Consider the following 22,909-nt stretch of genomic DNA (forward strand, 5'->3'; position numbering starts at 1 on the left):
GAAGTATTTTTCATCTAGTTGTATGGTGGTTGGATGAACTGTGTGTGTGTGTGTGTGTGTGTGTGTGTGTGTGTGAGCAGCGGCAGGCAGACTGCTGGTGATTAGGAACAACAGGGCAGAGTTCAGCTGAGCGAGTGTGTGGAATGCTAATCCACATTGTCATAAGGCGAGCTTCGGCCTGACAAAGGGCTCGAGACGTAGGGGGCTAGGGGCTGTTTGTGTGTGTGTGTGTGTGTGTGTCACAGAAGCAACCCAGATAAGAGAGGTGCTTCATTATTAGAGATTAAGACAGAGTAGCAGCATGGTGTGTGTTAATAAAGCAGGGTGGGAGGGGTGGAGACGGGCAACATGGGGGAGAGGAAAACAGTTGTGCTGAAATTTGCAAACGTTTGCACCCGCACACATTTATTAAGGAATAGAGGGTATAGAGCAACAGGAATAATGAGCAGGGGAGTGTGTGTGTGTGTGTGAGAGTGGGCGGTGGGTGTTAAGCTGTCAACTGTCAGGTGAGCAGGAATTACAGGGAGAGACACAGGCAACCATTAGTGGAACACACACACATACACGTTTTCCACACACACACACACACACACACACACACACACACACACACACACACACACACACACACACACACACACACACACACACACACACACACACACACAGACACACAGACACACAGACACATATATATGCACATCTGTCTTTTTATACTTCTGAGGACCATCATTGACAACCTAATTCTAATCTGACCATTAAAACCGAAACCAGGTCTTAACCTTCACACAATCCAATGAAGTAGTGGGAGATCACAGTGCAGAAATTGTCCTCACAAAGAGAGAAATACACACACACAAACACACACACACACACACACACACACACACACACACACACACACACACACACACACACACACACACACAAGCAAACACACACCCAGGCCTACCTCTTTAATGAGCTGTCAGTTGTCTCATCAGCAGAGCATCTGCTGTCATGGGGGTCAAGCAGATGAAAGACCTCTGGATGACCTCGTGTTAATGTCAGTTTGGCTTCATGGTGTCCCTCTGTCTGTATTTGCCCCACACACACACACACACACACACACACACACACACACACACACACACACACACACACACACACACACACACACACACACACACACACACACACACACACACACACACACACACACACACACACACAGATGCAGGGGGAGTGACAGATTTGAGATTAAGGGAATTTAGTAGCAACTGCCTCCAATGCACACGCACACATACACACAAACACATACTCACACACATACACGGACAACCTTGATATTGGAGGGGATCCAGCTCACCTCCACACCACTGCAGTGGGTTCATTGTTGTTTCTGTCAATTCTCCTCCCCCTTTTTCTTCCCCCTCCTCCTTCCTCCTCTATAACTGCCCTGTCCCATCATCCAACTCTCTCTCTCTCTCTCTCCCTCTACTTCACTCTTCGTCCCTCCCCTCAGTGCTGCAGTGCTGCCTCCTAGAGAAAAAAATAAGAAGAAGAAAAAAAAACCCACCAACTACAAGCGCTCGTAAACGGACGAGCCCCCCCTTTTTTTTCTGTACACAAACACACACACTCACATACACACACACCTGGTTAAACATATGGCTCCAGTCTTTTTTATTTGCATGCACTCGCTCATTCATCCATGCCTTTGTAAACAAGGGAATGTCCCCTACACACAGTTCACACTAATGCACACACAAATCAGGACTACTAATAGTTGTTTTTTCTGTGTCATAACAGAAAACGTAATTTAAATATGTTTAGATTCAGACAGTACGATGCTCACTACAGTCATATATGTAATGTAATGGTTATATATTATAGAGAATGTTTGTTTTTATACTGACAATGATCATCAAACTCTTGGCAACAAATCAAAGACATGTAATAAAACAGTGAGTAAGCAAAAAATTCACAGCTAATTTAAAGCTACTCCATGAAGCTGCTGCTGGACTGCTGGTTGCTAACAGCTAGCCGTCACAATAATTTAGTCGTATTGTCTTGAACTCGTTTAGCTCTAGTAATGACAAGCGCCTCTCAGCCGATACGGCATTAAAATGAAATCCTTTACTCTAGCTGATGAAAGGCTGTCTGTTTGTTTTTCGCCATGCCCGACTGTGTGTGTGTGCGTGCGCACATGCATTCTGTGGATAAATGTTTATAGATGGCTTTAAAAGGCTAGTAAGTCAATTATTGATGCTTTCTACAACCTCTAACTCTCTTTCTTCCTTGCTTCCTTGCACTTTTCTCCTCATTGAATTCTCCCTCTTCCTCTATCCTCGTCTTCGTCTTCTTCTGCATATCCATCCTCCCTCCCTCTCTCCCTCTCTATCTGTAGATGTGGGCTACCTTGCACCTTGCGGTTTCTATAGCTGGAAACCAGTGTTCCTCTGGTGCCTGTGCTACCTGTCACTTTGGTTGAAAGTGTGTGTGTGTGAACTGCAGGAAGCCGGAGTTTAGTGTCAGGCCTGTCTGCCGCAGATAAGCATCAACTCCATCAGCTTGTGGCCTCTCGCTGAGCGTGTCCCGGATTTGCTTAAAAAAAAAAGCATGCAGACATTCAAACTACAGGCAACGCCATCAGTATTTACTGAACACACAGGGCTCGGAGGCTTCGACACTGACACAATGAATCATAAACATTACACACACTCACACATACATGTACGTATCTTCACGTCGAGCGAGAGGCCGCATGTACAGCATACAGTATGAATCACACACGCTGGAGCATGTAACGACAGGCCATGTTGTAGCCATGTTGTCTATCTGCTCGGCGTTTCTTGTGTTTTATTCATGGGCACTTCCTCAGAGGGCTCGTTCAGTCTCTCCTCTTAGTTTATCCCTTTCCCTGCAGCCTTCGTTCTTTCCGACACTGTATCACGACTGGCTGAGGCCATAGCTCATTGTACTGTTCACCTTTAATGCCATTTGTCTCCATTTTCTATCTCTTGGATGTCATTTGTCTCTATTTCCTATTGTTTAAATGTCATTTGTCTCTATCTTTTCCTCCTCCGTGACCCAGTGCCAGTTGTAATTTTTTTCTCTCTTCACTTTCTTCCTCTCTTTCCCACGCTGACGCTCTGCACTTAATTGTTCTGAATTTTCTAAGAAATCTTTTTCACACTACTCACACTACTATCTTGGTCCTCTTTGTCTGTTTAATCTCGAGTCTTTCTTCTCTCTGTTTCCTGTTTACCCTTGATGTCTGTTTAACCGTTGTCTCTCCATCTCTGTGTGTTTCAGAAGGCGGTGGAGGAGGAGGAGAGCCAGGTGAGGAAATCCTCCGCAGATCTCTGCTCCCCAAGCGGCAAGTTGGACGAAACTGAACCAGCGAGAAAGGTCAGTCGTTGGGTTCCCTCGAATCCTCCCCGTACTCATCCAGCCGTCTCTCTGTCACCTCCTGCCGCTCTTCTCGTCCCCCCTTCTCCTCTACACACAGGTCATCTCTCAGGGTCACCACCCCCGCCCCCGTTCAGACACACCCCCTGTTCGCCCATTCATAGCGGCACGCTTCTCCTCTCCGCAGATAAAGCTGCTCTGCTGAAAGGCTCTGCTCTTCACCTCCCCCTACAGCTGCACACACCCTAACCTTACATGCACACACAGGGACGGAGCTCTTTATCATGATTATCTTTTTTTTCTCCCTACACACACACACACACACACACACACACACACACACACACACACACACACACACACACACACACACACACACACACACACACACACACTCACATGCACACACTCTTCCTCAGCTGACGCCTGATGGATGATCCCTCATCCACATGTATGCATGCATATATTAGCTTTATTAGATTATGACTCTGAGAGCGCCATGTGCAGTACAGCACATTCACTTCTCCTCCTGCTGTTTCTCTCCATGCTTGCATGTGTGTGTGTGTGTGTGTGTGCGTGCGCGCATGCATCTGATTGTCATTGTCATAATTCAACTATTCAACTACAAAATTATATTCAAAGATCAATACATGTGGATGGAGGAGCTGTCATTCTGAGCCTTTGTATCTGTAAAACGATAGCATAAAAAGACAATATGTTGCTGTGCTCTGTGATATTTATGTGTGTGTGTGTTTTTTTTGTGTGTTTAACACAGGGTAAAACTTCACCTACGCTGGTATTTAACCGACTTTTCTCGGACATCAAGGAGGAGCCAGGCCACCCCACCCTGGTCCACCCCAGGTACTACACCATCTTATCCTTGTTTTTACAACACAAATACACCAGTGTAATGATTATTTTCGGTTTCAGGTGATTTTTTTGATCAAATGTTGAAAATATCTCAAAATAGTACCAAAATGGCGAGTTGATGTCGTCTTGTTGGACCACAATCCCAAAGTTATTACATTTTCAAAAATAGAAAACAGAAGGAAGCAGCAAATCATCACCTTTGAGGCTGTATGCAGAGGATGTGTAACAATTTTTTCGTGATGAATAACTAAAATGAATAATTGACAATTTACAGCTTATAAACTAAGCAGTTACTAATTGTTTCATCTCTACACTACTTTGATTTGTAGATTTTTAATGTTGTTTGGATTTAATCACTACTTTATTGCTAAGTACACTTTTGTCATGTGTATTTAAGGAAAAGTGTAAATTTGAACAGTCTGGTTGGTTTAAGTTTGTTGTTTTAAGTTGTTTGAATAGTTTTGTTGGCCCAGACATATAAAGCTCTAGTTCGTCTAGCCTGCTTAAACAAAGTATCCATCAATATCTGAAGCGATACCAGTCGGATTTCTGCTTCCTGTTCTCTGCTGTCACTGTGCCAGATGGGTGTGTTTGTGATTTTTGTCCCTCTGTTGGGTGCGAAGTAATCTGAAGTTTCATTCTGACCGCAGTTTCTCTTTCAATGAAAAAAATTCCCCTCCCCAAATTGTCAATCCTCTCCTTGTCTTCTATCCTTCATCACATGCGACACTCCTCTGCCTCCCTCCCTCCTTCCCTTTTCTTCTCAAAGCCCTCGTTTTTCCTTTTTTTTTTTTTTGGTTTGCCGTCACTCCTTCCATCCCTCCCCTAGAGCCACACCAGCCTGTGTTTGGATATGGCGCTCTGATAGCTCACGCAGTAATCTGGCCCAGATTAAAGGCTGGAATTAGATGGTTTATGGCGCCGTCGCTGCATGTGACTGACTCGACATACTGACTGAGCGGAGGCACGCAGACATTAGGCCAGACGAATTGGCAGGATTAGAGCTTTGGTCACCTAGCAGCGTCACATGTTTGTTATACTCTCAAACCAGTCAGGACCTGCACAGACCAGTTTGTTGCATGTCTGTTGCACTGCAGCGTTAGTAATAATGAATTGTGCAGCGTGATAGACATCCAAACAGCACTTAACGTCGTATTTGGGTTACTACCGACATCCATTAGCGGTACACTTGTCAAATATGAGCTCAGGTTTACATTATTCAATCACATCTTAGGTGTTTCACGTTAAGCAGTTTCAGATTCCCGTCCAGAGAGGAAGCTTGGTTGGTAGTGCTGTAGTTTTGCAGGCAGAGCCCCACCGAGGTGTCATGCTTAACCTAGTTCACAGCTCCATCCCGAGCTCTGTCTGGAGGGGACTGTTGGTGGGGGAGGGGATCAAAGCTTCTCCTCTCTTCTCTTCTCTTCTTTTTCTCTTCTCACCATCTCCATCTCTCCATCCCTTTCTATTTCTCCCTCCTCCCTTCCCACCATGCAGCCAGGAATAGACAGATAATGTTGGCTCAGTGGCTTCTGTGCATCTCCAGGCACTATCTCTCTCTCAGTTGTTACCCACTACCTGGACATTTGTGATAAGCCGAAGGTCTGTTTAGGCTGAGATCCTGTAAACACACGATAAGACATATCCATATTCCGCACTGTGTTTCACTCCTGTCCTCAGACGCTGCTAGGCAGAATCAGTCACCAATTGACTATTGTTCCATGACTCTGATTTGTCTAAATTGCGTTGTTTCAGAGGTACAAGGTCCATACAGTGTGAGTTATTGCAGGCATATATGTATCAGTGTTGCAAAGTCCATATCTTGTAATGTTTTATGATATTTACTGCAAAGGCAGAAGTATGTGAAAGGGGACATTGCCGCCATTGTGACAGAATAACAAAACCAAAGACAAAATATTTTAGTTTAATAAGAAATGTAGCTTCATACCAACCTATATTTTGTGAGATGAAGGAATTTAGGAGTTGAAATTAATATAAATTTGTGTTAGCTTTACAATAATATATGTTTATCTGCATATAAGTTAAGTTCAGTGCTTAAATGTTGTCTTTCTTTATCCCTTTTTTCTTTCCTGTCCCAGTTACTACCTGTACACATACGATAAGATGGTGGCTCCCAACGTGTCTCTGCGGAGGGAGGCGGAGATGAGCCCTGAGATGTTCGGAGCGCTCCTCAAACACCACTACAACCGCAGAGTGCTGGGCCACGATGAGCCACCCATGGGTCAGTAATGATACACACACACACACACATAAACACATAAATACACAGAGAGCTGACCGAAGGACCTGAAATCCTTTCAGTTAGGATGTTACACTCGTGTCAAACCCTGCCCTCAAACTGAATAGAAAAATTGATTGAACAATACCGTTTCTTACTTGACCTTCTTGTAAAAATGAATACAACCGCCTACACACTCCAGTTGTGTTCAAGCAAATAAAAAAAAGGAGGAGCAGAGCTGGGATGCAATGTATGAATGGGTGAGAAGTTACTACCAGTTTAACCATTAAATGATTACAGTCTAGCTACATTATCCAAAACCGTAGCCCTGTATCAATGATGTAATGAACATGAAAAAAGAAAAAAGGTATTTCAATAAAAAAGTTCATTCAGGAGTGGAAAAAAATACAAATATAGAGTAAATCCAGTTTAATGCAACAGCGATTCTATTTATTGTGTGTTTTAAAACTACATTTTTGAATAATATTCATTCAGTTTCTTTTTGAAACTTAATTTATTTTTAAATTCTGTAGAGTATGGAGTGCAGTTTTGACCTTGAAGACGGCAGCTTAGCAAAAAAATATCTTACCCCAAGATCCAGTTGATTGCTTTTTCTGGTTGAAAGCTCTGGAAAAAGAACCTTGAGTAAAGATTTTTTTGTCAATTATTTAAACGCTCTGCTCTGAAATCTGCTGTAAAAGCAATTTCAGATTACAGGGTACCCATAAAAGAACTAGATGCGGACAATAGTGATGATACTTTATTATTAATATATCAGATTGTGTACGCGAGACGCACAAACACGGCTGACACACGCCTACTATAAATACATGACACACATACAGCAATCGAGAGCAATTTACATATGTACAGCATTAGCAGAGGGGACGTTTGTATCGTGTTCATGTAGCACACTCCAATGAAAACATACAACCTACAGGAAACCACCATCACACACACACACACACAGAGGTTTACCTAAGTCACTTTTGAGGTATTTACATTGACTACAGTCATATACACAAAACACATATGCACACACTTGACGTTGCAGCCTGCAGCGATGCACATGATCATGCATTGACCTTCACATAAAGACTCTGGGGGCACCTCGCTATTGATGAACAAGAGGGGTTGAAATGGCAATGACCTCCTCTCTGCGCTTGGTGTGTATTTTAATGTGGACATTAAAAGGTGTATATTAAGCCTGCATTAATAATATGTGTGTGTGAGTATGTGTGTATATATAGAAAGAGAGAGAGAGGGAGGGAGGAAGAGAGGGAGGAAGAGAGAATGAATCACAGGAATGGTTGCTGACTGCCATTACGCCACATCTGACTACCAGGCTGTCTCTCTTGTATCTCTCAGGCATTTTGCTCCCCCTTCTCTTTTCCAACCAATCTGTCTACTCTTCTCTCCATCCTCCCTTTCTCTCCCTTTTCCTGGCCACTATCTCCACATCCTCCCCAGTCCTTCCTCCGTCTGCTCCCACACTCTTCCATCCATCTATCCATCCATCCATCCATCCATCCATCCATCTCATCCTCATCTCTTTCTTCTCTGGCTCCCTTCATCTCCGCCTTACCCACAGTCTGCTGTCACCCCCCCCCCCCCCCCCCCCCCATCCTCTTCCTCCTCGTTGTCCTCCTCCATCTCCTCCTCTTTCTTTACTAGCTCAATGCTTTTCTCTCCGTCTCCCACTCTGTCTGTGCGCCTTTCACTCTCTCTGTTGTGCCCCCCCCCGTTTATTTCCTTTTGATCTACCACCAAATGACTCACTCCAGTTATTTGTGTATTTCTAGTATTGTGTGTGTGTTTGTGTGCTGCACAGAGCATGTATGTGTGGTAGAGTCTCTCCTGCGCCAGACATGCTGTGTACAGAGCATGCTGTTTCCTGTCACACACATACTGTATGAATACATTAGGCCAGTAAACAACCCAGTGTTGTCAAGCTCGCTCTGTCACTCTTTTTCACTATGTCACCGTCTGTGAACTCATACCTTCAAAAACACTTGTCATGAGTAGCGCTTGCCTACAGATGCCCCACATGCAGCATCTCTGTATGTGTGTTTTCTCGTGTGAGAGTGTGACGCCGCCTGTTTCATGCGTTTCTCCGTCATGTGCACCTTAAAGGCCACGGTGAGAAAACAATCCAGAGTTTGAACAGAGGAGGTGCCCACGCAGAGCAGCGCAGCACCCACACAAGGCCCTTTATTTCTCTCTATTCTCTCTCTCTCTCTGCTGCTGAGGGCACACACACACAGAATTTGTGGGCTAGCGTTTGGCTCAGTGGCTGTTGCCATGCCGCACTTGTGCTTGCCCATGCGCTTACGCTGAGAAAAAGGTGTGAGCTTTTTATGAGGTTGTGCGAGGGTGTCATGAAGCGAAGGCGGGAGCGTGCACCAGCGTGGCTCGCACTTCCTGTCTTTCAACCACCCCCTCTCCTCTCTCTCTCTTTTTATTTTATTAAAAAAACTTCTTTCCTCTTCCTCCTCCCTCAGATCTTCATGCGTCGCCTCCCATTGCGACTGGCGCCGAGGAGGCCAAATCCCAACGTGCCACGGCTACCTCGGCCACTGAGCGGGAATGCCAAACCCAGGCAGTTTCCATGGAGACAAGCAGTCCAAGCTGCAAGAAAGCCACCCACACCCCCGCCCACACCCCTCCTCCTCCTCCTCATGCATCCTTGTTGTCACCGGTAACGGAAGTAGCGGCTAAGGACATGGGCTGTGCCACCAGTGGCGCTGCAGTGGAGGTGGGGGTGCTGGAGGACGACAAGGACAGGATTGTTGTGGAGATCATGCAGATGTACAGCAGGCAGCAGGAGAAGCTCAACTCCACCCTGCACAAGCAGATGCAGCTGGAAATGGTGAGTCGGCGTTCGGAGAGAACAAAGACCAAGATAAATGAGCCCACGATAAACTAGACCATAACTGTCCTCGCCTATTAAAAGTGTCCTTGATGTGGATGTGGAGGTGATGTTCACCCTCCGTCGACCCCTCACTCTCTCCTTCCTGCTGCCTGAACATTCTGGTATCAGATGGTTCTGCCATTTTTAAAACGAGTCAGCACTCCAGTTCCTATAAATCATTACATTACATTACATTATAGGGACATTCACTCTAAACTGTTACTGTATTTGGAAAGAGTTTATATTACAAAATGAGATTAAAATGAGAAACTAGTGCCTGACAAAAAGTCTGACAGAATAAAATGTGAGCAAATTGTGCTATTTTTGTAAATACTACATAACTTAGATGTAAATACACTTGGCTTTCTTTTTGCAACCCTTTTTTCCCCCCCCACCTCTGTCTTTTTTGTCCTTGACTACATCCCTAATTCTGCTGCAGTTTTTGATTCACTTAAAGGTCTCTACCTGAATTTGGGCACAGGCCATAAGCATAGAAAGCCGCATTCTTGTAGTATCAAGCATATAAACTCCTTCTGAAAGGGGCCGAAATGAAAAGAGTTTTTCCCTACAGGGATCAGTGAGAGTATCACATTATTATTGTTATTTCCCTTGACTTAGTCTTTATGTCTCCAGGAGCTGGAGGCGTTGCGTGGGGGCGAGGCGGCGAGGCTACGGGAGCTGAGCGCCGAGCAACGAGAGCTTCGCTGCGAGCTGGAGGCGGTGCACAGCGAGCAGGCGCGGCAGCTCAGCCAGGCCCGCCAGGAACAGCTGGAGCTGGAGACCCGTCTGGAGCAGCTCCGACAGCAGGCCTGCGCCTGCGAGCCCGGGGCACAACGCCAGCAAGAGGCCCACTACGCTGCACAGGTATGAGCTTAGAGAGGCAGAAAAGCATGCATAGGACTGAATTGGCATGGGAAACAAGTGTGTGAATCAGTGTGACATACCGTAAGCACGTTGGCTTGAATCACTTAGCATATGCCATTTTTATCTCTAAGATGGTGCCACGCTCCAGTGGATATCAAACTTAAACCCTGGAAACATCAGTGCAGCACTGAATGAATGCGCTTCCTTGTATTTACCAAGCATTTGCAATCAATGCATTTGCTTTGCTTTCAATTTATAACCATAAATGTACAATTTTCCTCTGCATTGTAACACATCACATGTACACCAGGACCATACATGTAGACAACACTGTAAGACCTACAATATAAAACAATCTTTACTCTAAGTATCTTTGATCCTCAGTAAGTTCTCTGAATTGCAGGTCAGCGCCCACTAAATAGCAGCAGTTTGCTTTGACCAGTGGAAGCTCTTTAAATGGAAAATATTTGGAGCTCTCTCTTTTAAGCGTGCCCATCAGATTGTGGCAAAGAATTCGGGTTACACACTCTGAGATCACATCACCCACATGTTTCCTCAAAGGGTAGCAGAGAGTATTTTCTGTTGAACCTTGAGACTGGAGACGTGGTCATAATCTCATCCGTTTGTGTGATTTAGAGTTTCCCCGACTAAATCAGTTTGTGCGTATGCGTGTGCTATGTGAGTCACACTGTTGTTGTGGAGTGTGATAACGCACACACACACACAAATACACACTCAGGGCCGTTGTTTGGGTTTCCACTAGACTTAATCTTGAGATAGGTTCTGTTATGTTGGCCCAAGCTCAGGGCTGCAGTGTCTGCCTCCCCTACATGTCTGTTATTTAAGCGGCCGCTCCTCCTGCCCTGCACCCCCTTGGCATCAAACTCAGGCAGTCTGCCAGTTGAGAGGGGGGTGTGCATGTGTTTGTTTGGGTTATGAGACTAATGCCAGCCTCACACTAGACTACATACATGTCCAACGTCAGTATAATCACGATACTTTCCTGTCTTACACAGGTGTCTTTAGGCAGTTTTTCTTTTCTTAATTAGATAATTTTCTAGTCTTGACTTGAAAGGTTCGTGACGATCAGTGACGTAATTTAGAAATCTGCCAAAACTGTCTAAATATGACCACTGAAAGCTGAAAGAGCAACAAACGATTAGTTAGGGTCTCTCCACTGAGGTTCTGCCTGCTGTCACACATTTTAAAAGTCACAGTGCAACACCAGTAGATCACCTGTACCTATACTGCTGTATGCAGTATGTTATGTTAGCCTTGTAGCTCACTGCTTTTCAGCTACTGTCTGTTTTTGTGACCTCATGTCTCTCCCTCTGCATCTTCTCACAGTTATCGGAGCTGCGTCAGAGGCTGGAGCGGGCGGAGGCGGACCGGCAGGAGCTGCAGGAGGAGCTGCGCAGAGAGCGGGAGGCGCGGGAGAAGCTGGAGCGCACGATCACCCAGCTCAAGCAGCAGATGGCTCAGTCTGGAACGATGGGAAGCAGACCCTCTCATCCTACCATCCCTTCAACCGGACCCCCAAACCCCAACTCCCCGCCCTCCTCTTCCCCTTCCTCCATCTCAGAGGCCCCAGCGGTTGGCCAAAAGTAACTGCCACCCCTCCAGGCGCCTCCCTCCCTCCCCTCATTCCTCTCCTCATCACCCGCCAACTCTACAGACACAAACAAATCAGCCTGAAACAGAAAAGGAGCGTCACATCTCGCCAGGCTGCTTTTAAGTTGTGCATCTCACCCTGATCCCTTTTATTTCAGTGTAGGACTGACTTTTTTGTAATTTAACATGACTTAAAAGAAAAGTTTTATGTTGTGTTTTTTTTATTATTCTTTCTTTTGCTCCCCTCTCCTCTCTTTAAACAGTATTTAAAGATTTTTTGGGCATGTATGTTTGATTTAATTTATAGTTTTTACTGAACAAAAACGCTGCTTCACAGACAGGAGTTTGGTCAAGTAGAGACCAATTCGACCCATCACTATTTTATTTGTCACCCTCCTTTTCCACCACTTTATGCTTTCTCTCTGGATTGTGGAGCTAATGACATGGAGATTACGAACTTCAGCACAGACTCACAGACTCTTCTCAGCTCCACATGGACATCACTTCACGCTACTACCTGGCACGGCAATCGGTGCCCACGGACACATAGTGGCGGCTGGTTGCTTGCCTCTCCTCTGTCCTTCTTGTACGTTCATCCCCAAACGCTCAAGTACCAGCGACTGCAGGAAACTGCGTGGACATTTCAATACAGTTTCCTTTTTATTTTGCTCCTTATAAAATACAGAGAAAGAAAAATGTAACATGTTATAAAAACATCAAATCTATATGGAGGAGAAAGACCTTTACTGTACAAAAAAAATGACATTCTGAAGATGTCATAAAACCTCATGAAAATATGCCAATAGTGATGCTGAACTTGAAATGAGTGTTTTTTGAGTGTGACAACCCCCCCCCCCCCCCCCCCCTCCCCTCTCTCTCTCCCCTTCCCAAGGTAGCTAGCTAGTCATCTGGCCTGGATTCCAGCTGGTCTTAGCACAGACTAGTCTCCTCTTCACTCTGCTGGGCAGCACCTGGACTCTCCTGTTGTAGACCAAACAGTCTGTTGTTGACCCACCAGCTGCCCCGGTGACTCCACTGCCCTGTACCCTCCCCACAGGAGACCCCACACCTTCCACAGTCTTAGACTAGCGCCATTGCCCTCTGCTGGGAAACTCCTTAACACTGTGGTTTTCACCCACTTTGGGCTATACAGGAAACACTGTGCTCTTTTCAGGCTTGGCATGGAAGAAGCTCATGAGCAGTGTTATGCACTTAACATCCTCTACTCCCCCTGAAGTCTCTGGGAAAGGAATGTGTCTAGACACGGGGGATGGTTGAGCCGATGTAGCTTTTCTAAGAAAAAGAAGAAAGGCAGTGTCTCACATGTGTGGTAGCTGTCCTGTCTTACCATAATACGTACCACAACCTTACATGCCCGCACACACTCGAGTGTGTCAGTGCAGTAGAGGCATTCAGGCAGAACAATGGCCCCAGCGTTCCCAGCAGATGATCAAAGCCCCCAGTATGTCCCTGTTTTCTGGGCTTTCTTTTGTATCATTTGACTTCATTGTTAGCAGACGGTTTTATCCCCACGCCATTTGTCAGAGCGTCATCTAAGAATGTGGGTCGCAGGTGAAAGCAGTTAGTCTAGGGGTGGTTTGGGCCTCGGGTCCGGCCCCTGCTTCCCGTTATTCTGCCTGGCTGAACAAACAACACCATGCAGGCAGGCAGGCAGGCAGGCAGGGAGAGGAAGAGGGGAGGCGAGGATTGAGGGGAGCGTTCAGGGGACTGGTGCACTCTCCCCAGAGCAGGCTGGGTGGCCCGGACGCCAGGGGTACAGAGGGAGCCCTTTTTATTTTGTGCCGTCAGAATGGGGGCAGCTGTTGTTGTCTGGGGGCCTCTGCCCACCCTCGGGTGAGACTGTACAGGATCCCCAATCTCTCAACAACCTCCCTCCTCGTCTCTCACATGACCGCCGTCACTCTCCCTCTCTCTCACACACATCCCCATCCATCCATCTCCAGTGCCAGATCAGCTGGGGGTGCGCAGTGTTTTGTAGATGCCCAGGAGAGCGAGCAGACGTCCAGGCAGAGGAAGAGAGGACTTTTTATTGTATCAGTTGCCAGGCAAAAGCGCTTTATATTGCCACTAAGGAGATCCCTGTTAGCGAGTGTGTGTGTGTGTAAATAATTGTTTAAAAGAGAAGGGGGATCGGCCTCTGCTAAACTCTGAGCTTTTTTTATGCATCTGCTCTAAATGCAAATTGATAGACATTCCACTGTGCTCCATCCTGTTCAATGCAGATTTTCTTACACAGCTTCCCTTTACAATAACAGACCTTAAAGACTAGGCAGGGTACAGTTGTGGTTTGTTTATAGTCATAAGTGCAGGTGCAAGCCAGTAAAAATCAAACCCGTGCCGCAAAATGTACACTCTACTGTTCCATTTAAACCTTTATTGAAATTATGAAAGAAAATATTTAACATATTAACTAAAGATTTATATTCACTTTGTAAATACAGTAGTCATTAATATATTAACTGTTCTTATATGGATAATCTTAAAAAGGTTATATAAATTGGACCAGAAATAAGGCTTCAGATGGCCTAAATATTTTTTTGCTTTCTTTCTTTTCTTTTTTTTTAAAGTGATCTTTGCAGATATCAGAGCTTGACTTTTGTCGAGTGGATGTGGGGGAGTGAAAAGCATGGTTTACTGAGACATGATGCAGGACAAAGGCAAAATAGGAAAAATAATACTTTGTTACACACTTTCCCCCCTTTCTGAACTGATTGTTTTTTGTGGATTTCATCTTGACGGACTGTTTAACGTGTAATGTAATGAGATTTTTCCTCTTTGTTAACCCCCTCCTCCCTCCCCTGAGCAAAATTTAAAAAGTAAACATTTGTTTAAAGAAATTGCATTTTGGAGAAAAAAAAAACAACAAAAAATGATTTTTTTGCATGTTTTTTCTGCCCCATACATTTGTGTCACTGGGCCACTCTATCAATCTGTTTGTTTTTTATTTTTTAAAGAAAAAAAAAGAGACGCCCCCCTCCCCCATGTAACACACAAACTATTGAGATGGCTCATATGCATGAACATTGAACATGTGCAAGTTTTATATCATTATTGGTTCGGAGGTTGGCTAAATATAAAGTCAAAGTCAAATTATGAAGATTATTTAATGTTGACTAATTTGATTTGGAAATGGTGTGTGTGCGTGCGAGTGTGTTGGCCTCCCATGTCTGACTGAAGCACAGCAACTATGAAAAGGGAAAGAGAAAAAACTTGCTCATATAGCTGTGGATGCTTTCTGATTTGAGATCCTCTATCTTTGTCAAAAAGTCTGGATATTTTGACACCACTCAAATGATAATCAGTATTACTTTATTTTATTTTATTTTTTAAATTGACTTAATTACCTCTTAAGCAGAACAAAACCTTTTTCTTTAAAAAAAAAAAAAATCCATTCAATTCTACATGTTAGATGATTTCCAATAGGATCCTGCTCTGTCATTTTATTTTCTGTGTAATTTGCATTTTATACACAAGGGGCCGCTGTTTAGCTTCTTCAGGCGTACACCATAATTTTTTAAAAAAGGACTAAATGATGAGGGGAAATATCCCTTTCTAAAAAGGTGTGCTGGGCCTTTTTGCATTTTGCAGTGTTATGAGATCTAAGATATGCTTTGTACAGAATTTTTACAGGTGAGGAGTTTGCCCAAATTACTAAAGTGAGGTGAAAAGGAGCCGGGCTTTACCATGCCAACACATTTTAATACAGGATCTCCACGACCATTGCTTCCTTGCTACGCGAAGAAAACTAGTAGACAAATCCAAGGTGACCATTGAACTGTTGCAGGTGGTCCGTTTGTAATTGGGCGTCTAATTTTCAGCCAGTAATTATTCTATGCCAGTGTGGGAAGTAAGGCTGTTGGCCGATTGATCACACAGATCACTGGTTACTAAGAATAGGTACACCATGTTTTCATTTACACACATCCTGTTAGGAAGATTTTTTAAAAAGAAAAGAAAAAGAAAATCATGGCTTTGCTAAAAAAGACCCCTCCCCTCCCCTCTCCTCTATGCTGTTCTGAAACATAAAACACAGTGTCTGTGTATGACCATTGCATACTACGTTGCCAATACTACAGTGTGTTAAGACTTTTGTTCTTGCATGAATCGAGACACTGTTCTCCTACCTCATGTTGTGATATAAAAAGATGTTTTTTAAGCAGAAGACACTGCATCTCTAACTGTTAATCATCATTGATATTTACTAGTAAATTACATACCTGTAAATGCTTTTAGCTAATACCTCAGTTGTATCTAGTGTTTGTTTTTTTTCTGTTTTTGCCCTTTCCCTGATTTCGGATCTTGTAAATATACCCTGTATAGACAATGAACTTGGATCAAATTCAAGTAAAGTTCTGTAGTGTCAAACCTGTGTTGTCTTTTTCTTTTTGTTTTCTGCTCATAACTTCCTCATCCACTGAAAATTCACACATTTGCACAAGATACACATTGAAAGCTATGTTTAATTGCTGATGTGGGTTTTAATTTCAGTGTAAATGTAACATGCAATAGTTGAAACAGCAGCTACACACAATGCCACAGCTGCTACAGCCAATCAATCAGTCACACTTTATTGATAGATCACCTTTCATACAAAATGAGAGCAATTCAAATGTGCTTCAGAAGTGGCAGACGCACAGAATGGTAAATGGACTGGGAGAGTATCGCACACCAAGATGCAAGTAAAATGCCAAAATTAAAACAAAGTGACTGTAAATTAAATGAATAGTAATTGGTAGAAAGATTTAAGAAAACCTACTTTAAAAGAATGAATTGAATAAGACAATAAAAGAAAGGTAAATGATAAGAAAAAACACATTGTAAAGATACAAGGATAAAAGTAGCTGGAAAAAGTCACCTGAACAGCAAATATGTGACAAAGTGTTGACTGTCAGATTTTTTTGGTTACATTCTTCCATAAAGACTTGGAAAAAAAGAGCTGAAAATGAAGGTCTGAGGGATGGAACATCGTTAATAAAGTGAAAACATGCAGAGCAGAGACAATTTCATGACGCCTGTCTTTAATTTTGTTTCCACCCATTCAGATTTTCCATTATACTTTTTATTCCAGTAATGAATGAGTACTGAATTTTCTAGCAGGGAACATTTTTTAAATGTATTTCACTTCTAACATTTATTTAGCTGCACTTCTTTGTTCCACTTGTTGGTAATTTTCTGATTATCAACAAATCCCACAAAAAGATTTTTTTTAAAACCCCAATGTGGTTGTTTCCTGAAACAGCTGGACAGTGTAATTTTCAGTTTTTTCATTACTCTAACAACTGAATTGTGCATTTATTGGTGACTATTTCCAATTAGTGAGGATTTACATAGATTACATTAAATAAATTCAATGTGAACAAGATGTTTTTGACGCTGTAGGACTACTTAAAGAGCCAGTATGGAGAATTTTGGCATCTAGCAGAACGGTCTATAATATAGAATATAAGATATATATGTTTTAATGTTATGTTCTGTTATGTTTTAATTAGTGTATATGCTTGTAAAGGCTTACCACTAGATGCCAATAAATCCTGCACACTACACCTTTAAACCCAACAGTACTAATGTGAGCCTGATAATGGCTGACTTTACTATGTTCACCTTCTTTTTTAGCGTGTTAGCATTAGCTTATTGGCACTGAACACAAAGTATATCTGTTATTTTGCAAGCAACTGGACAACATAATATTTTTATCTGGCGCTTAATGAAAAGTCTAAGAATCATCAAAATTACTATCATGACGGGAAAATGAATAAATACACTTGGCCATAGTGAAGATATTTCAGTCTGGCCCAAAATGCTGAATGCAAATAATTTCTTCCATGACACATTTAGGCTTCCGCAGCTAATTGTGAACATGGTTAGTTTTACAAAGCTTCACCAGCTTGTTGTGCTCAGTATCACAACCTCTTGACTTTGTACCGAAGTTCTTTACAAAGTACAGTGTAATACAAAGTCGAGGGGTTGTGATATGTAGGCGTCTGCCTTATGCGAAACTACTCTCCCAAGACTGAAAACGTGATTTCTGTTATTAGTCTTTGAAGCTGTTTCTGAATAAACTATCACACCTAAACTCTTTGTGTGCAGCAGTGTGACTCAATGTGACTCACTGACGTGTATTTAATCGTGTTAAACAGAGGAATAAGATATATCAGGCTTTGATGTAAACAGTCTAATAATCTGCCCACAAAGCTGAAATTGAGTGTTTCACAGATCACGTTTAAAGTAGTCTCAAAGAAATGGTTACAAAGCAACACGTAGCATATTTAACTAAAATTTTAACGAACCCACTGCCTGCAATTTATATGTTGATTGTTTCGTCTTCACTTGCTGTCTTTGCTTTTATCTTGTGGTGTGTTAAGAGTTACATCAAAGGACTGTAATGGAAATAAATCTAAAGGCTTTATTTTGTTTTCATCCTCAGTGATTTTTAATGTTTGTAATGACTGCAGCATAGTGTTAGATGTGTTTCTTTTAATCATCACATAGATTCATTCATTCAATGTTGGTTTGGCTCTTGCACATGATATTTATTGACAATAAGAAAAAAAATGAAAAATCACCAGCCTTATCCTTTGTGCACTGGTGAGTTTCTGTCACTGTGAATGTATAATTATTTCTTTACATCTTTATGCATGTGTATGTTTATTTTCACTGTGCTCTGCTGGGAGACCAGAACAGCAGTTTTTCATTTTACTGCCTCTGGTGCAACAAACCTCACAGTCTAAATCTTGATGCTGCCAATTTCAACTGAGCACACTTTTTTCATCTTAAACTATATGAAAATAAAAAATGAATCACAAAACAAAAACTCACAGTGGAATTGACCTTAAATAATAAAAAATACTTTTTTCCCCTTCTGCTCATTCCTTATTTAAACATTTCTTGCGTCTGCATGGAGACGGTTTCCCATAGTAACCAAGCTCTTATCCTTTTTAAACCTTTCCTCCAGTTAACGCTCATATGTCTCATGTAGTTGTTTGAGGTCAGCTGCAAGAACCAAACCAAGCCAAATTAAATAAATGAGTACTTATGGGTCAAGCTTCCAGCTCCAGCTTTTTCACTCCTGCTTTTAAAAACTGTTCTTTAATCAGCAACAGATTTAACTATTGATTTCAACCCATAGTAACACATTGATTTACAGCCTCAAGTGATGATAATCCCAACCAGGAAATGGAGCACAGGTACACAGTCCAGACAGCAGGTTTACTACAGTGATAGCCAAGGAAATAAGCTGTTATCTGTAAGTGACAGATGAATATTACAGTGATTTGTGTGTGTGTGTGTGTGTGTGTGTGTGTGTGTGTGTGTGTGTGTGTGTGTGTGTGTGTGTGTGTGTGTGTGTGTGTGTATTTTCTTCTACTGCTGTCAGGACACAGAGGTCATGTCCTGTTTATTTTCTTCTTGGTGAATGTGAAGTTTTTGATATTAAATAACACATTTTGTGTTCAGAAAAGCACATTTTTAGACACAGCATCCAGGAATTTAGAGAAAGAGAGGAAGAGAGATGAATAATACATAACTGTTGTAACAAAAAAAAATCCCATGTGAATTTTATGTTTATAATTTATTTTTTGTTACACTTGTTTTATCAGTTTTTATGTCTGTAGAGCATTTTGTTTTTTCTTAATTCTGTATAAATGTTAATGTATTAGGTTAATATTAGGTTATTACACACAAGCAAAACAAAACAACAAAACAAAAAAAATCAGAACATGAAAAAAACAGATTCAATCCAACACCGACATGGGACCTGGACTTGTGAAACCAACCTAGATATAAAAATGAAATACAATAAAATAAACTATAAACAGCATACAGCACAAACCAAGTGCTATGTATAAATAATAACTAAAATAGAATAGTTTAATGAATTAAATTACATAAAAAAGTATGTTGAGGTTTTCTCTAAAGTATCTGGGGTTTGTAGTGACCACTTGGACTTCAGAAGTCAATAACAAATCCTGTCTAGGACCGTTACTCATTCTTGTAAAGGATGGTTTGATTGATCTGTAATGAGCATTTTGACTGAATAAATCAATTATTTTTGAGTATGTGGAGCAGAATAGGGGCTTAACGCTACCATTTATCTCTTTTTCTTTAATAACTGAAACTCCTGTGTGGGGATTCGTTCTCCCTTAACCTGTAAACCCAGAAGTGAAATGTTATAGAAATTCACATATGAGAATCTGGATGTTTAGAGTTTTTCTGGTTCTTTTTTCACTGCCTTCCTTTTGATGTGATGCTGCAGTCTAACTGAGTTGCATTTCTCCCTCTGCCGCTCTGTTGTTATTAATGAGCAGCCAGGAGGTTAAGTTATAATGTAGAAATACACATAAAGTGTTTCAGTCCTGCACAGAAGCTCCAGAAAATAAATATCCCACAGTCAGCTTTACAAGGCACCACAAGGTTTCTGTCAGTTTGTAGAAAGAAGCACAACACTGTCACCTGTTCACAACAAAAACAGATACAACTACTTTTGGATTCATTACCTCTGTGAATATGATGTAAAATGATGAACTCTTCTTGCTTTTTGAAGTTGAAAAGCATGATGTAGCCAGCTTTTGTGCAGTCAATCATCAAAAAGCTTCTGTTTGGAAGGTGTGAAACCACTAAGTCAACACATGCATCAGCTCTGAACAGGAAAGTTCATAAATAAATCCTGTTTTAAACTCTGCCTTAAAATAGTATTCTTTCTAGGACTTAAAAAAATACAGCATGAAGTGGAGTTTAAATAACCAAGAAATGCACAAAGTACACACTATTTCATTTCACAGAGGGATTTTTATCCAGTTCAATTTGCCAGCTACAGAGCAGTCCCACATAAAGAAACTTTACAGTTTACAGACATTAACTGTAATGTATGCCAATGTGCAAATAAGTGACTATAATGAGAAACCCAACACCCTGTACTCTACTCTATCTTCATGCTGATTAGTTTGATGCAAATGTGTCTTGGAGCCTGTTAAAATACATTAATAGCAGCTCAAACATATGTAATACTTGTACTCTTCTGTCTAAATGTGAATGACTCTTCCAAGGAAACTCCCTCTGAGCACTTATAGTAAGTACACTCATAGTAAGAAGAATCTGTGGTTTTGTTTGTGGGTTCACATTATTGTTAAATTAGTGGGATTTTCTTTGTATTAGAATGATCGTAAATTTAAAATGGGACATGTTTTTGTAAACTCCCTGTTCTTATCTGGCCAAAGATGATTTATGTCATTTCCTCTTTCACACCACATATCCTGTCATCTCTTTAATGTTTACTAGACAGTAACATGCTACCTACACACTGATGCTTCAGTATTAATAATCAAATGATGTCATATATAACAATATATCAGTCAAAGGGACCAAATTACCTTTACTGCAATACTTTAACCACAGTTTGGCACTTAAAAAATACAATAATCAACTGTCAATTGAGCTCATTAAGTGTAAAGTGGCAGAAAATGCAAATATCCAAGTAAAGTACCAGTGCCTCAAAATGTACTTTAATATGTTAAATTCTAAAACTTTATTTACATAATGAAGCTTACAACAAGAATAACATTCCAACAATAGTAACAAGGCAATGTACAATGTACAAATATAACTAAATACTTAACGTCATTTAAATCATACTTAAGTAAAAGTAAGATTACTGTCTTTGAAAAATTCTCAAGAGAGTACAAGTAAACAAGATAGCTACTCAATTACAGTAACATGAGTACAATTCGTTACTTCCACCTCTGCTTGTTGTTAAGCTTGTGTTAGGCTATTGTACTATTGTTAACAAGGACCAAGATAAATCACTACTACCACTACTAATGTTTGCAATAGTTATACAGTGCTAGACTTTTGGCTTTTTTCATAAAATATCTCTATTTTATATTCCAAAATCTACATGAACTAATGAATACATGTTCAAATGAGTGATACATCTTACTTTATAAGAAATGATCTCCCCTATACGTCATGTCAGTATCCATGAAAAACACCTGGGGGGGTATTCCAGAAAGCGAGTTATGTGGAAGTTAACCCTGAGATGAGGAAAACTCTGTGTTATCCGTTCCAGAAAGAGAGGTAACTGAAACTCTGAGTCAGTCACCATGGTAACTGAGTCTGTGAACATAACCTGCTCGCTGACAGGTTTTCTTTAAGAAACCCCGAGTTTCTACCTGTCTCCTACTACCTGAAGCAAGCTGCCGCAACATGGGTTGTCCGTTTCTTCGCAATCCGATAAATATCGAAGCAGAATTAAATTAAGAGGACATATGTGTTAAACAGCTTTCTGTTGGGGGTTTAAATTACTTAAATTGTTGAAATAGACACAGAATTAATATTTACTTAGTTTAATAGTCTACGTCAACTATGATAAAATCAAAGCGAGGTACAATCATAGCCCAGCAAAATGTGCCTTACTTTTCTGAATTATGTTTTTTTATTTCATTTTTAGCTGCTTCCAAATACGTTATATATGGAAGCCCATTTCCACCACTGTGATGGAAAAAAAGATCCTGTAAGTCATTATAATGAGAAACTATCTCAAAATAATGACTTATTATCTCAAAATAATGAGAAATTAAGTCATTATTATGAGATAGTATCTCATAATAGTAATCTTCCATACTCTAGCGTCTGCAGCAGTGTTACTTTTTGCGAAATATATGTTCATATTCGCCACATGCCTGCAGGGGGAGCTCCAGTTACAGTGAGGTGACGTAACTTGATCTTTTTTTCTCAGTAGTTGCCATGGTGAATCAAGGTATCGGGGCTCCATTGATGATAGCTTTTTATAGCGGTCGCGCACGCGCCAAACTCAAGGTGAACATACTCAGAGTTGATTGAACTAATTCAGATCAGCTGTTCTGGAACCGGATACTCAGAGTAAGTCAAACTCAGAGTTCAGGGTTAGACTCAGAGTTAGACTCAGAGTTTGTTACCAGTAATACCCCCCCCCCCCGCCGTGAACTTAAATTTTGGTGGACTTAATGGGTACACTAACAGCTGAAAACATT

General features: G+C 41.7%; 2 protein-coding genes across 2 annotated transcripts in view; both read left to right on the top strand.

The window, feature by feature from the left end:
• The window catches only part of prkci (protein kinase C, iota), a 62,452-nt gene extending 58,932 nt beyond the window's left edge, over nt 1-3,520 (top strand). Inside the window, exon 19 of the transcript XR_009926969.1 lies at nt 3,506-3,520. The gene's annotated coding sequence lies outside the window, so the exon portion shown is untranslated. The remainder of the gene's footprint in view (nt 1-3,505) is intronic.
• Nucleotides 1-15,846, top strand: part of skila (SKI-like proto-oncogene a) — a 33,691-nt gene extending 17,845 nt beyond the window's left edge. The window contains exons 2-7 of the mRNA XM_062429061.1: nt 3,298-3,393; nt 4,169-4,254; nt 6,360-6,502; nt 9,001-9,368; nt 10,044-10,274; nt 11,622-15,846. Of these exons, the coding sequence (XP_062285045.1) occupies nt 3,298-3,393; nt 4,169-4,254; nt 6,360-6,502; nt 9,001-9,368; nt 10,044-10,274; nt 11,622-11,882 (1,185 nt within the window). The 3' untranslated portion in view covers nt 11,883-15,846. The remainder of the gene's footprint in view (nt 1-3,297; nt 3,394-4,168; nt 4,255-6,359; nt 6,503-9,000; nt 9,369-10,043; nt 10,275-11,621) is intronic.
• Nucleotides 15,847-22,909: the final 7,063 nt, after the last annotated feature.

Source organism: Scomber scombrus, chromosome 11, assembly GCF_963691925.1.
Source record: "Scomber scombrus chromosome 11, fScoSco1.1, whole genome shotgun sequence".
Classification (NCBI taxonomy): Eukaryota; Metazoa; Chordata; class Actinopteri; order Scombriformes; family Scombridae; genus Scomber; species Scomber scombrus.